This window comes from Sesamum indicum, linkage group LG9 (assembly GCF_000512975.1).
Source record: "Sesamum indicum cultivar Zhongzhi No. 13 linkage group LG9, S_indicum_v1.0, whole genome shotgun sequence".
Taxonomy (NCBI): domain Eukaryota; kingdom Viridiplantae; phylum Streptophyta; class Magnoliopsida; order Lamiales; family Pedaliaceae; genus Sesamum; species Sesamum indicum.
This window is the reverse complement of record NC_026153.1, coordinates 1,495,043-1,506,963: the sequence shown is the minus strand read 5'-3', so window position 1 is coordinate 1,506,963 and position 11,921 is coordinate 1,495,043. Positions and strand designations below refer to the sequence as shown.

General features: G+C 37.4%; 2 protein-coding genes across 5 annotated transcripts; one reads left to right on the top strand and one right to left on the bottom strand.

The window, feature by feature from the left end:
- Positions 1,877-7,088, top strand: LOC105170155 (probable LRR receptor-like serine/threonine-protein kinase At5g48740). Of its 2 annotated transcripts, XM_011090794.2 has the most exons (17): positions 1,877-1,984; positions 2,082-2,170; positions 2,368-2,908; positions 2,996-3,447; positions 3,546-3,663; positions 3,748-3,816; positions 3,918-3,986; positions 4,089-4,157; positions 4,253-4,324; positions 4,413-4,481; positions 4,580-4,812; positions 4,894-5,099; positions 5,192-5,318; positions 5,384-5,452; positions 5,550-5,739; positions 6,010-6,142; positions 6,566-7,088. In XM_011090794.2, exons 2-17 carry the CDS (start codon positions 2,092-2,094, stop codon positions 6,782-6,784), a joined length of 2,715 nt encoding a protein of 904 aa, XP_011089096.1. In that variant the 5' UTR covers positions 1,877-1,984; positions 2,082-2,091; the 3' UTR covers positions 6,785-7,088. The 2 variants fall into 2 exon arrangements, with proteins under 2 accessions (XP_011089096.1, XP_011089095.1); XM_011090793.2 differs by having other exon boundaries at positions 1,908-2,170.
- LOC105170157 lies at positions 5,688-11,684 on the bottom strand. 3 transcript variants are annotated; one of them, XM_011090796.2, is made up of 11 exons: positions 11,399-11,684; positions 9,706-10,047; positions 9,395-9,467; positions 9,175-9,287; positions 8,860-8,944; positions 8,715-8,787; positions 8,362-8,417; positions 8,046-8,111; positions 7,701-7,766; positions 7,508-7,631; positions 5,688-5,766 (listed from the first exon to the last, which is right to left on the bottom strand). In XM_011090796.2, the coding sequence occupies exons 1-10, from the start codon at positions 11,548-11,550 to the stop codon at positions 7,551-7,553; spliced, it is 1,107 nt and encodes a 368-aa protein (XP_011089098.1). In that variant the 5' UTR covers positions 11,551-11,684; the 3' UTR covers positions 5,688-5,766; positions 7,508-7,550. The 3 variants fall into 3 exon arrangements, with proteins under 3 accessions (XP_011089098.1, XP_011089097.1, XP_011089099.1); XM_011090795.2 differs by lacking the exon at positions 5,688-5,766 and having other exon boundaries at positions 7,297-7,631; XM_011090797.2 differs by lacking the exon at positions 5,688-5,766 and having other exon boundaries at positions 7,297-7,631; positions 9,706-10,099; positions 11,399-11,529.

Here is an 11,921-nt window from a genome sequence, read left to right as displayed (position 1 = left end):
TCGAAAAATTGATGTTGCGGTGCAAGTAACGGCTATTTATGAGTAAAAATGAGTGTTTTTTTTAATGTAATTTACCTTCCTGTGGTATTGCAAATGAGTAAATTACCCACTTATAAAAAAATAATAGCAATTTACCCCCTGTGTTTTTGAAATGAAGCAATTTATCTCCTTGTCTAAGGAAATAATATTTTGAACACAAAGAGAAATTTTTTTTCGTATTTTGTAAAACATAAAAAAATAATTTTTTTTTTTTCATAAAGGGATAATTTATTCGTTTGTAATAACATAAGGTGTCGTTTGTATTTTTTAAGTATTGTACGGCCTAATATTTACTTATGAAAACCTATGGCCAGAAAATTAGTTGGCCAACCTAATTCACCCACCGCAATATTGAAAATTTAGTTTCCTTGTGTGGTCCCTATCAAGAAAATAAAATAAATAAATGAAAAGACAATAGTAGATCAAAATATACTTAAGTTGGATATGGTATTTTTATGAATTTTTTTAAAACTCCTAAAGTATGCACATAAAAATGTGTCATTCAAATTAGAAATGCCCAATTTTATTTTATTTTTTATTAGAATTTTTTTTTACATGTTTGATTAACACTTAAAAAATTATATGTGCATAGAGTAAATACTTATTAGACCTGTTAAAAAATGAGTTAGAATTAAAAAAAATTTATGCGTATGTAAACTGTGTACACTCGAATTAAAATGTATTAAATTTTATTTTGTTTACAATTAACTGATTTTTGCTCTTATTGAAATTGACATTTGAAAACATTGTGTTTGTGGAAATCGCGTGAAAATGTGCCTAGTAATTAAACAAAAAAAAAAAAAAGAAAATATTTTGAGTGGCACGACAAGTTTTTGGGCTTTCAAAAGCCCAAATAGGGAAGTTTGATCCAGTTAAGGCCCAAGTTTAAGCATGTTAGGATGAAAGAGACAGGTATAAGAAAGTGATGATTATGACAGAATTATGACACTGATTTTGGGCTGTGAAAAAGTAAAGGCTTTTTCCTTGATGAGGAAGACAAAGTTTATCAATTATGGGATTGCAGCAGGGGTAGAGATAATTAATGATCATATGGTTGCAATTTGGTGGCTTCATAGTCAAGCATCCTATGCACAAAAACATTTTAGTTTTTCTTGAAAGAAATTCTGCCATCATTGTCCCCCTAACATGCATGCCTTAATTCCCCACAAAAGTCAAAAAAGAAGATGAAGAAAAGGAAAACAATTAAGGATACTAATCACTGTGCCTGATTTGTTTGTTCTTCATCAGTAGTGTAAAAACAAGACATTGGAAGTTAATACATTCTGTGTGTTCTTGAAAGCATGCAGTAAAGTAGTTCATTTTTTCATCAGTTACCATACGTACTACTGTTAATACATGAAATGGAGAGCTATGGATCTTGAGTTTTCCAACTTAAGTCAAATGTCTTGACATGATGATATCCAACCATTTTCATGACTTTGTCTGAATTCAAAACACTAGACTTGCTAAATGTAAAGGTGGTTGTGTCTTATGGGGGTGGAGCAAGGTATGCATTTTTCAATATAAAAAACTATTTTACACCTAATTCTTGGAGTTCTGCATGATTTTATATTTCAGATTCACTCCTTCAAAACCAGATCATCAGGGAAAAAAAATTAATAATCATAGATATAGTAATGTAATTTTTCAAAATGGAGAAATTTTATTATAATAGGTGCATGGAGGTGGCCTCTCCCTCTCCAAAGTTAAGCAGCAACTGTTGCTAATGGTGCCGTTGTTTGATAAAAAGAACAACCCTCATCATCGCTCATGATTGCGGAAGCTCATTCTCGCACAGCATGCTAATGCAACGGTCAAAAGTTCACTTTTTTATAACTTTACTCAACAGCTTCAGCTCTCATTAGTCTGTTGTTGCTTCCTCTTTTTCCCTCCTGCAACTCTTTCTTTCTCCAATTGCTTTGGGTACTCTTGTTCTCCAGAAGAAGTGAGTGAAAGAAGTAGATCTTTTATGACAAGGCTTCCTTTTGATCATAAGTTTATTGGGGGTTTTCAATAATCCTTGCAACTAATTTCTCTTACAGTTTATGTCTCATGGAGCAGCATTACTTCAGTTTGTTCAGCTTGATGCTGTTTTCTGCACTGATTGGAACCACTTTCAGCTACCAAGATGGTATGTTCCTATCCTCGATGTTTAATGTTATTTTATATTGTGATTAGCTATAAACAAATAGATAATGACAAAATGTTGAAACATGATAGACTAGTATGAGTACTTCCTGTCTATTCTAGTTCAGTTATCAGTGTCAGAAAATTAGCAAAATGTTTGATACTGTGTCTGTCTGAACCTACATTGTTTTATATGATTAGGCTTCTTGAGCTTAACATGCGGTGGAACGACAAGCTACGTGGATTCTTCTAACATTTCATGGACACCAGATGGATATTACGTTACCATTGGCAACATGACTACTGTTGTTTTTCCTGAGGGAACCTCATCAACCAGCCTCCCAGTCCGATTTTTCCCAGATTCTGCCGGCAGAAAGTGTTACAGGCTCCCAATACAAAACACCTCATCTTTAGTTCTTGTTAGGACTCGATTTGTGTACAAGAACTACGATGGGCTTGGAAAGCCCCCTGTTTTCTCTGTCTCTCTTGGGACACTTATGACAACTACGGTAAATCTTGCTCATACTGATCCCTGGATTGAAGAATTTATATGGCCAGCGAACAAGGATATTCTGCCGTTGTGTTTCCACTCGATTCCTAATGGTGGATTCCCCGTTGTTTCATCACTTGAACTCCGGCCTCTTCCTCCAGGAGCATATGTTAGTGCATTTGGAGATTCCAATGATAAGCTGCTCAGAAAGTCATACCGTATTAACTGTGGATACAATGATGGACCATTAAGGTAAGAAGCATCATTTTTCTATCCCTGTTTCTGATCATTGTTACGCTGTCTTGAGTAACATTGAGTAGTCTTTTTTTGCAATTTAAGGTACCCTTTGGATCCATACGATCGAATATGGGACGCTGATGAGGATTTCTCTCCTTACCATGTGTCTGCTGGTTTTGATGTTGAAAGCAACTTTAGTTTGTCAAACATTAAAGAGAGCCCTCCTGTTGCTGTTCTTCAGACTGCTCGAGTTTTAGCGAGATGGAACAATCTTGTATACAGGTTACCTCTAGATAATCAAGGAGACTACCATGTTGTGCTCTACTTTGCAGGAATTCTGCCCGTGTCCCCTTCATTTGATGTAATAATTAATGGAGAAGTCGTTCAATCAAACTACACGGTGATGCAGTGGGAGGCTAACAGTCTGTTCTTTACTGTAAAAGGAATCAGGACTTTGAACATCACCTTGAAGACAATCAGCTACTATCCTTTAGTGAATGCTCTTGAGGTTTATGAGATTCTTGATATTCCTTTGGAAGCTTCTTCAACTACAGGTCTTAAGATTACATTCTTGGATTCGTAATTCATAGTATTGAGTTTTGTTTCTTGATTTGTCTGGAGGAAATCTAAAGATTTTGATCGTCATCTGCAGTTTCAGCGCTTCAGGTTATACAACACTCAACCGGCCTGGATCTGGGGTGGCAAGACGACCCATGTTCGCCTAAACCGTGGAACCACATCGGGTGTGATGGAAATCTGGTCACTTCATTGTATGTTAAATGTCTTAGATGAGCATTTTTTGTTTCTTTCTTTCATCATTGTACATCAAGTGAACATTCTTTGATTGCCTGTAGGAAACTTTTTGATGTTGCGTTGAGGACAATTAGTCCTACATTTGGTGATCTGCTGGATCTTAAAGCACTGTAAGAAATTTTCTGATAAAAATGTTCAAGAATTTGATAGATTATGTTTGTGGAGTTTTGACTGAATCTTACCAGTTATTTCATGGGCGTCGTATTTGTAGAGACTTGCATAACACTTCGCTAGCTGGGGAAATACAGAACTTGGGTGGACTGCAGCATCTTGAGAAACTGTATTAGTTTACATCCTCCAAGAAATATTTCTTGAAAATTGTTGATCTCTTTGGTTTCCAGACATGAGACTGTAAATTCTTACAGTTCTTGTACCATTGCAGGAACTTGAGCTTCAATCAGATAACATCCTTTGGTTCTGAGTTGGAAGATTTGATCAACATTCAAGTCCTGTAAGTCTCATTAAAATCAAATTCAAGTGATGCAAACGGGGAGGAGAAATGCGTGAAAAGAATTAAAAAATTAAAATTGTGTTTTTTTTATGCAGAGACCTACATAATAATAGTTTGGAGGGAGCCGTACCAGAAAGTTTGGGAGAGCTAAGAGACCTTCATTTACTGTGAGTACAGAGCAATTTTATCAGCTAGAAGCCGGAATATTTGTTTACCAACGAAACATTAATCTGATTTTTCTTCTGTAAATTGAAGCAATCTGGAGAACAATAAGCTACAAGGGCCACTCCCACAATCGTTGAACCGTGAAAGCTTAGAAGTTAGGTAAGAAAATCAAGAAATCATCGTTCTTTCTGTTTCTGATAATATCTGCTTTTCTCAACATCAGTCTTTTCTTTGTGTGTGTGTTTTTTCATTTTCAGGACATCAGGGAATTTGTGTCTTTCCTTCTCACTAACATGTAATGGCCTTTCTCGGAATCCTTCACTTGAGACTCCACAGGTCACTATATTTACCCCAAGAAAGCGCAAAAACCATAGCCATTTAGCAATTCTACTCGGAGCAGTTGGAGGAGCTGTTCTTGCCCTTTTCGTTATTTCCTTCTCAGCCCTCTTATACTTGAAGAGAAAGAGAGCTGAAAAAACCTACACACAGAGTAAGACAACCTTCATAGTAAACGAACATAGAGTGCTCCAATCAAATTGTTGATGAAGTGCATTCTTTTGTTGTCTTTTAGGACATGCAATAGATATGCAAAGCTGGAACTCCGCAAGAGTCTTCACCTACAAAGAGATAAAAGCGACCACAAACAACTTCAAAGAGGCCATTGGTCGTGGCAGTTTCGGTTGTGTATACATTGGCAAGCTCCCAGGTGGCAAATTAGTAGCTGTTAAAGTCCGGTTTGATAAAACTCAGCTGGGGGCCGATTCTTTCATCAACGAGGTCTAAACAGAACAAAATAAATACTTTGTTTCCTCAACATAATTTCTATGTTGACACCTCCTGATCATCATCATTTCCTGGATTATTTTCAGGTCTCTCTTTTATCACAGATTCGACACCAGAATCTTGTGTCGTTGGAAGGGTTCTGTTGCGAGTCAAAGCAGCAGATTCTTGTTTATGAATACTTACCGGGAGGATCATTGGCTGATAACCTTTATGGTATGTTACTCTGGTTTTTGATTCACCCGTAACAATGACCATTCTGACTTTCTTGAATGTAACAGGTGCAAATAGCAAGAAACTGACACTGAGTTGGGTTCGGAGACTGAAAATTGCTGTTGATGCTGCAAAAGGTGAATATACTTACTTAGCATTATAAGTTGAATGAACTAATTAGACACAAAGATATTATGAGCCTGGACGGCCTAAAAATGTGTTGCTTTGGAATAGGCTTGGACTACCTGCACAATGGAAATGATCTACGTATAATCCACCGGGACGTGAAGAGCAGCAACATTCTTTTGGACATGGAGATGAATGCTAAAGTGTCCGACTTTGGCCTCTCTAAGCAAGTCACTCAATCTGATGCATCTCATGTCACCACAGTAGTCAAAGGCACTGCAGGCTATCTTGATCCTGAGTAAGTTATCCAAACTCCTTGGATGCCCTGAGTTTTGGATATATTACGAAACCAGCCTTTCAAATTCATAAAATTACTGTGCCAACCCATGTAGTCATATTTTATGTTTCAGATCTCCTCCTAGTTATTTGGTCTTTAGTGAGAATGCGTTAAGGGTTCTCTTACAATATGCCCTTACTTTCAGGGGTGTCACTGTAATTACTTATATAAAATTGCGATATTCTTGTCCGGTGGAATCCTGAAAAAATTTATTGAAAATGTATGTTCCAGGTATTATTCCACTCAACAGTTAACAGAGAAAAGTGATGTCTATAGTTTCGGGGTTGTGCTTCTGGAGCTGATATGTGGCCGAGAACCGCTCACTCACACCGGCACTCCTGATTCCTTCAATTTGGTTTTATGGGTAAGTAAACTAATCAGTTTCACCTATCGCTAAATGTTCTCAGCCAAAATTGCATCTTCAGGAGATAGCATTTAGAGGGAACATTCCGACTTCTCAATCATCTTGTCGGTTTTTATCTTTGCAATTACATTGACACCCTTGAGGTCTGGGAATATTACAAAAGAACCCCTCAATTTTGGAAAATTGCTCTAATAGTCATGCTGCAATACTGTGCTGTAAAATATGACTACTGGTGGTGAGTGTAATTCTAAGCTAAGAGGTCTTTTTGTAATGTGCCTACAGCTCAAAGTGCCAATGTAACTTTTTCCCAACTTTTTGTTGAAGTGAGAAACATAAAGGGCTCTCTTAAATTTCTACATACAGTGTACCTCTTAGGTTGTAAAGGAAGTTAAGTTACTGATGAGTTCTTCGCAAAATCTCCAGGCTAAGCCATACTTGCAGGCTAATGCATTTGAGATTGTGGATGAGAACATAAAGGGAAGTTTCGACGCAGAAAGCATGAGAAGGGCTGCCCTGATTGCTTGCAGAGCAGTCGAAAGAGATGCAATGCGCAGACCAACTATTTCAGAAGTGCTGGCTGAGCTCAAAGAGGCTTACAGTCTCCAGATCGCCTATCTTGCATCTTCTGGACTTGTAAATTAATATGTATGCATTAGTATTCTTTATGCATGAGAGCATTTATCATAATATTTTGTGCCGCATACTTTGCCTCAATTGAGAGAAAGAGGAGAGAGGAGGCATAGTCTATACTCTATACCATGAGAGAGTTGGATCTTGGCAGGCTGAGATAATGGCTTAAGTTATGTGAAAATGGAAGTTGGGTTCGGCTTGCTGCCTTAGAGCTAAAGCAAGCACTTCTCCACTTACCAGGTCAGGAACTGTTGAATATATATATATGTCATATTGTATCTTTATTCTGCTTTTACAAATGTTTTTGCTGTTAGAATTAAGGAACAGAAAAGCTGCCGTTTAATAGTGCACAGAAATACAGAAGCAAATTCATTGGTAACACTCCTCCAGGCATAAATTCATACTTTTTTTCTTTAGGTTCTTGACAAGAATTCTTCAATGACTGCAGTCGTCTTGTTAGAGGAGTATAACAACGACCACCCTTAGAACAAGAATTATAAAACAAAAAGGCAAGGACAAGTCCACATTTAAATTGATTGTCTTCTATTATAATGTTGATTGTCAAATATGGTACAACAAGAATCATGCTACAAGAACAGTCTTCTATAAGCTAATAAGTTACCTATAACAAACTTCGAGCTACAACAATCTCATGGAGAATAGCTGAACAAGTGATTGAGAAAATCTTCCAGATTCTATTATAACACCTTCCACAAGCATGGTTTGAAAGCATACCGTGTGATCCAGGAATTTGTGTATTGAGCAAAAATGAGCAGAGTTAGCTGGAGTAGCGGCGTCGCAAATAGAGGAATGCTGCTGTCAGGGCAGCCACAGCATATGGAAACACGGTCCAAATTCCCTGTAAAGCAACAACTATTAGATTCCACATGGACAATATGAATTTATTCATGGCAAAAGATGGACGCACCACTACAGTGGCAACAGTTGCAAGGGCAAAGACTGGACGTTCTCTCAGCAAGAATCCAATTGCCAACTGCAAAAGGAAAAATAAAATATAAACATAGATAAAAATGGTAATAGCTTCCACTAAATGCAACATTCAAGTATTGATAGCAGCAATATATTGGGAAGACCATGTTTTGGGTGTAAAGAAAGAAGTAGAAATGAGAATAGATGGCTTAGTGGTGATAAGCGATAGTAGCCAATTTTTTCATTGACCTAGTCCATTAGACTCAAGAGCATGCACCTATTTAACTAGTCTGATCAAGGGTCAAGAGAGAGATGGTGTGTTATCAAGCAAAGTTTACAATACCTGTAATGGTAGAGTGACCAGTCCTCCACAGCATACACCAGCAAAGAAACACTCTGGTGATATGTTCTGTGATCAGATTGAGGGAAAGGAATAAGTTCTTGAGTGAAGGCTAGATTTGCCTTGCTATATAGACATGTTTCATGAGGATTCGGAAGAGAAGAAAAGGAAAGGCTGCATTCAACTAATTACACAAGTTAACTGTAAATACATTCATGTAAACCAGAGAGCAAGAACTCAAAATGCAGCAGAAGTGGGTTGGAGAACTTTAAACAGGAGAAATGAGAGAGCAATTATTTATGTGGATATGATGACTGACCATTGCCCCAGCAAGAAAAGCAGTAGGATTTCTTACTCCAAGAGAAAATCGTTCCACTGCATGCATGAATAGCAAATAAAACATGAGAATTACAAGAACGAAGATGACTTGCATAAAAGAATGTGATATAGAATCAGTCAGCGTGAACCTTGCAGGCTGCATCAGGAAAGGAAATAAAAGAAAGTTTTGATTAAGAAAAGTAGTAACGAGCAAAACAATACTGATCCACTTTTTGGCAATTAGATATTATTGCTAGATTTTCAGGCATACAAGGATAAAAACTGGAAGTACTTTATCTACATCAATAGTGGTCCAAGAGAACATGCAGGAATTAACAGTTCAGTTGAACTCACCGAAACCAATAAGATTTCCATATCTTTGCACAGTGCGTGTAATGTCCATAGCTTTTTCTTTGCCAACCCCTAACTACAGTTCATGAACAGTCATATCACAGACAGAGAATAGTTTGTGCTGTAACTTATTTTTTTCTGTACAAACCTTTGACCAAATATCATTAGATGCCCCAGATTGTTTGAAAAACTTCCCAAGGTAAAATGGTATCATATCACTGATACAAACTCCCCTGAAAAATGTACACATCATGTAAGCTGGAATAGGTACAAATTAAAGATGTTAAAAATGCATAAACTTCAGGGTGGCATGATGGTGAGTAAAGAATACGAATCTTAATAATATTTTTCTAAAAAGATGTTCTGGTAGAAAAGATAAGGTCAAACAGATTGAACAAGGTAGCATGGAACATATAAGCCAATTAAGTAACAGCAAAAACAAACAAATAAACAAAACACTAACCAGTACACCCACACAACAGTGGAAATCATGTATGGAGCATTTCTTGAAAATGAATCAACTAAAGATTGCCATGTCCCGTCCATAGAAAGTAATCGTGCCAAGGAGATGCCAACCTACATTATTTTAAATGACCTGATAAAATGGAAGAAGACTGAAATAAATACAGAGATGCAAGAGCATAGAAGTGTATGAAACTGAGATACCAACAGAAAGGACAGACCCATATATTCAAAGCCTCTTCACTAATAAAAAGTCCACATCCTGCAGCCATCAACAGCCAAAAGTATATCCATCTGTAACCAGGAAGGGACTGAAGCTTTAAAATATTTTCTCAGTGAGGTAGAAACTTAATGATGGATGGATGGTTACTTTTGTTTATGAAATGGACTGTAAGAGGTCATAGAATGAAAGAGAAGATATAATGCTTAAAAAGAATCAAGAGCTAAATATATCATATGTAAACTGTCTAAAGCTCAAGGTGCAACATGAAAAGTATGAAAAAAGTGGGAGCAGCACCATATAGAAGCATACCCAGGGGCATATTCAGGAAGCACAACTCTATATCCAAAAGCCCGGAAGCTAAAAGCACCAGTAGGCGCAGCCAAAGTGGAAGAGGACGAGCCATCTAGCAAAAATTGAATTCCATGTGATGTCCCCTGACTTGGTGACTTTATACCAACTGATACCAATGTAATCGCAGCAGCTATTCCCAGAAGTATTCCTAATTTTGACAGAAATGCACTTTCACTATCAGCAGTTTTGTTTTCTAAACTTCCTATAGCAATATCAGAAGCTGTATTTTGATCCTCTGGCATAACTTCTGGTTTGACATTGTCAGAGCTCTGTACACCATCCTGCGGAAAGCTTTTGATCCTGCATTGGCAAGGAATAATAAAAAGAAGAACCTTTTGGCGACAACATGAACCTGGGATAATAAAAGCACCAAAATGGGTGATTTGTGGTGATTAATTGTAAGCCAAACAATTGAAATCCATGATCAAGACGACATATTTCATCATGGACTCTGAAATATTAGAAAAACCAATGACCTTGCGGCTTGCACAACTAGTTCTGTTGTAACTGAGAAATCTATCAACCAAAATTGACTACTTCTTGTCTATTTGGTGGGATCAACAAACAAACATTGTGCATTGAACAGCAAAATATAGTTATATTTTTTGAATGCAAAGAATGACTGCTGCCTGGTGACTATTAGATGTCAAGGCACTAATACAGTACTCCAAGTGAACACATTCAGTAGCCATTTCTTTTCACAAATTAAGTTCAGACCCTCCATGATGCACTTCTACGCGTTCTTGTTTCAGCCATTTTATTCCAATGTATTCCTAAAAGTAATTCTGAAAACATGACAACTTCACAATTAAATCCAATTTTACCTCCATTATAGCACTGTTACTGCAATTAAAAAGGATCTGAACAGAACTCCTGCTTCACCTACCATGAATTATTGTATTGGTAACAAATGTGATCGAACAGTAACAACTTGAAAAACTATTGGCTGAAGACATGAGTAAATTGACCAACTTTCTGGTTGGTGAGAGGAATTAACAGAAACCTCTTTTTGGAAACCAGAAGACTGCCATGCTGATAAGGGGGAGATGAGATTCTTTGAAAACATCCTCCAACTTATGATGCAGCGACCATAAAAGGATATGTTTCAGCCGAAATTCATGGCAGCTGCTCGGTAGCGAGAAGAAGGATTGCAGGAGGGTGTCACTGTATCAGATGCCTTGCATCAACCAGAATGCCGGATTGATTGGAACTTGGAAGCATCACTAATGCTGTTACTATATTCAATTTCACCCATTTCCTCCACGTAAATATATTTTATTTCCTAAATTTCAGGCAAGTTGCATACATACAGCTAGAGTTGCGAGCAGAAGGCAGTTTCTACTAATTCAATTCCTCGATATTTCATACCACAGACGATGTAAATATATGAACATTAAAGTTTCTCTTAAACATACTAAAATCTCCATCCCACCATTCAAGCATGATAAATATCCCCCACCATCCAAATACCAACACATTAAAAAAAAGAAATTACTAAAAGTAGCAAAAAGTTTATAGTATTTCGCATTATGATGACTTAGAGGCAGCAGTAAGACTAGGAATGACAGAGATTTGCACAGAGAAAGATAAACAAATCACGCGGAAGAGGAAAACAAAACATAGTCTCTCACATGAGAAGGAAAAGCCATACCGGGAGTTGGATGATTTGAATAAAAGTTTGGCATTTCCGGAGAAAGGTCTAGCAGGGAAAACGGAAGTGGTGAAATGCAGGTGGCGGTGGTTGGAGGGGCGAGACGGCGGGGGGATAGCGAGAATCGAGAGCCCATTAGAGAGAAGCGCCATGAATGGGAGTGTGATTACAGTTTGGGTGGTCCACTCTAGTCTAGCGGTGGAAGTTTAGAAGAGCAGAAGAGGTGGGTGGGGCCCAAATCCAGGGGAGATGGGGCAAGTGGTTGGGCGGAGCGAATGGAGTGGGAGTGGGGGGGATATTCGGGTTTTAGTCGTTTGAGTTTACTTGTGCAGTAATATTTCGCATTGAGTCCAACATTTGTGGAATTATTACAAACGTACCACCATATGTTTTAGAAACTTCAATTTCAATCCTTTATACAAATTCATATTTACTTAACGGAAATAAATATTTCAACTATCCACAACTTTCAATATCTTTATATTACCTCTTAAGTGATTATTTTTATACATTGAAAATCACA

Bases quoted from the DNA above. Each gene is read 5' to 3' on its own strand.
- LOC105170155 (XM_011090794.2), top strand. From the start codon at position 2,092: ATGGAGCAGCATTACTTCAGTTTGTTCAGCTTGATGCTGTTTTCTGCA. The intron at 4,158-4,252 runs GTAAGTCTCATT...TTTTTTATGCAG, and splicing joins TTGATCAACATTCAAGTCCT to AGACCTACATAATAATAGTT. The intron at 5,740-6,009 runs GTAAGTTATCCA...TGTATGTTCCAG, and splicing joins GCAGGCTATCTTGATCCTGA to GTATTATTCCACTCAACAGT.
- LOC105170157 (XM_011090796.2), bottom strand. From the start codon at position 11,550: ATGGCGCTTCTCTCTAATGGGCTCTCGATTCTCGCTATCCCCCCGCCG. The intron at 9,288-9,394 runs GTCTGTCCTTTC...AAAATAATGTAG, and splicing joins AAGAGGCTTTGAATATATGG to GTTGGCATCTCCTTGGCACG. The intron at 7,767-8,045 runs GTATTGTAAACT...TTCCTTTTGCAG, and splicing joins TGGTCACTCTACCATTACAG to TTGGCAATTGGATTCTTGCT.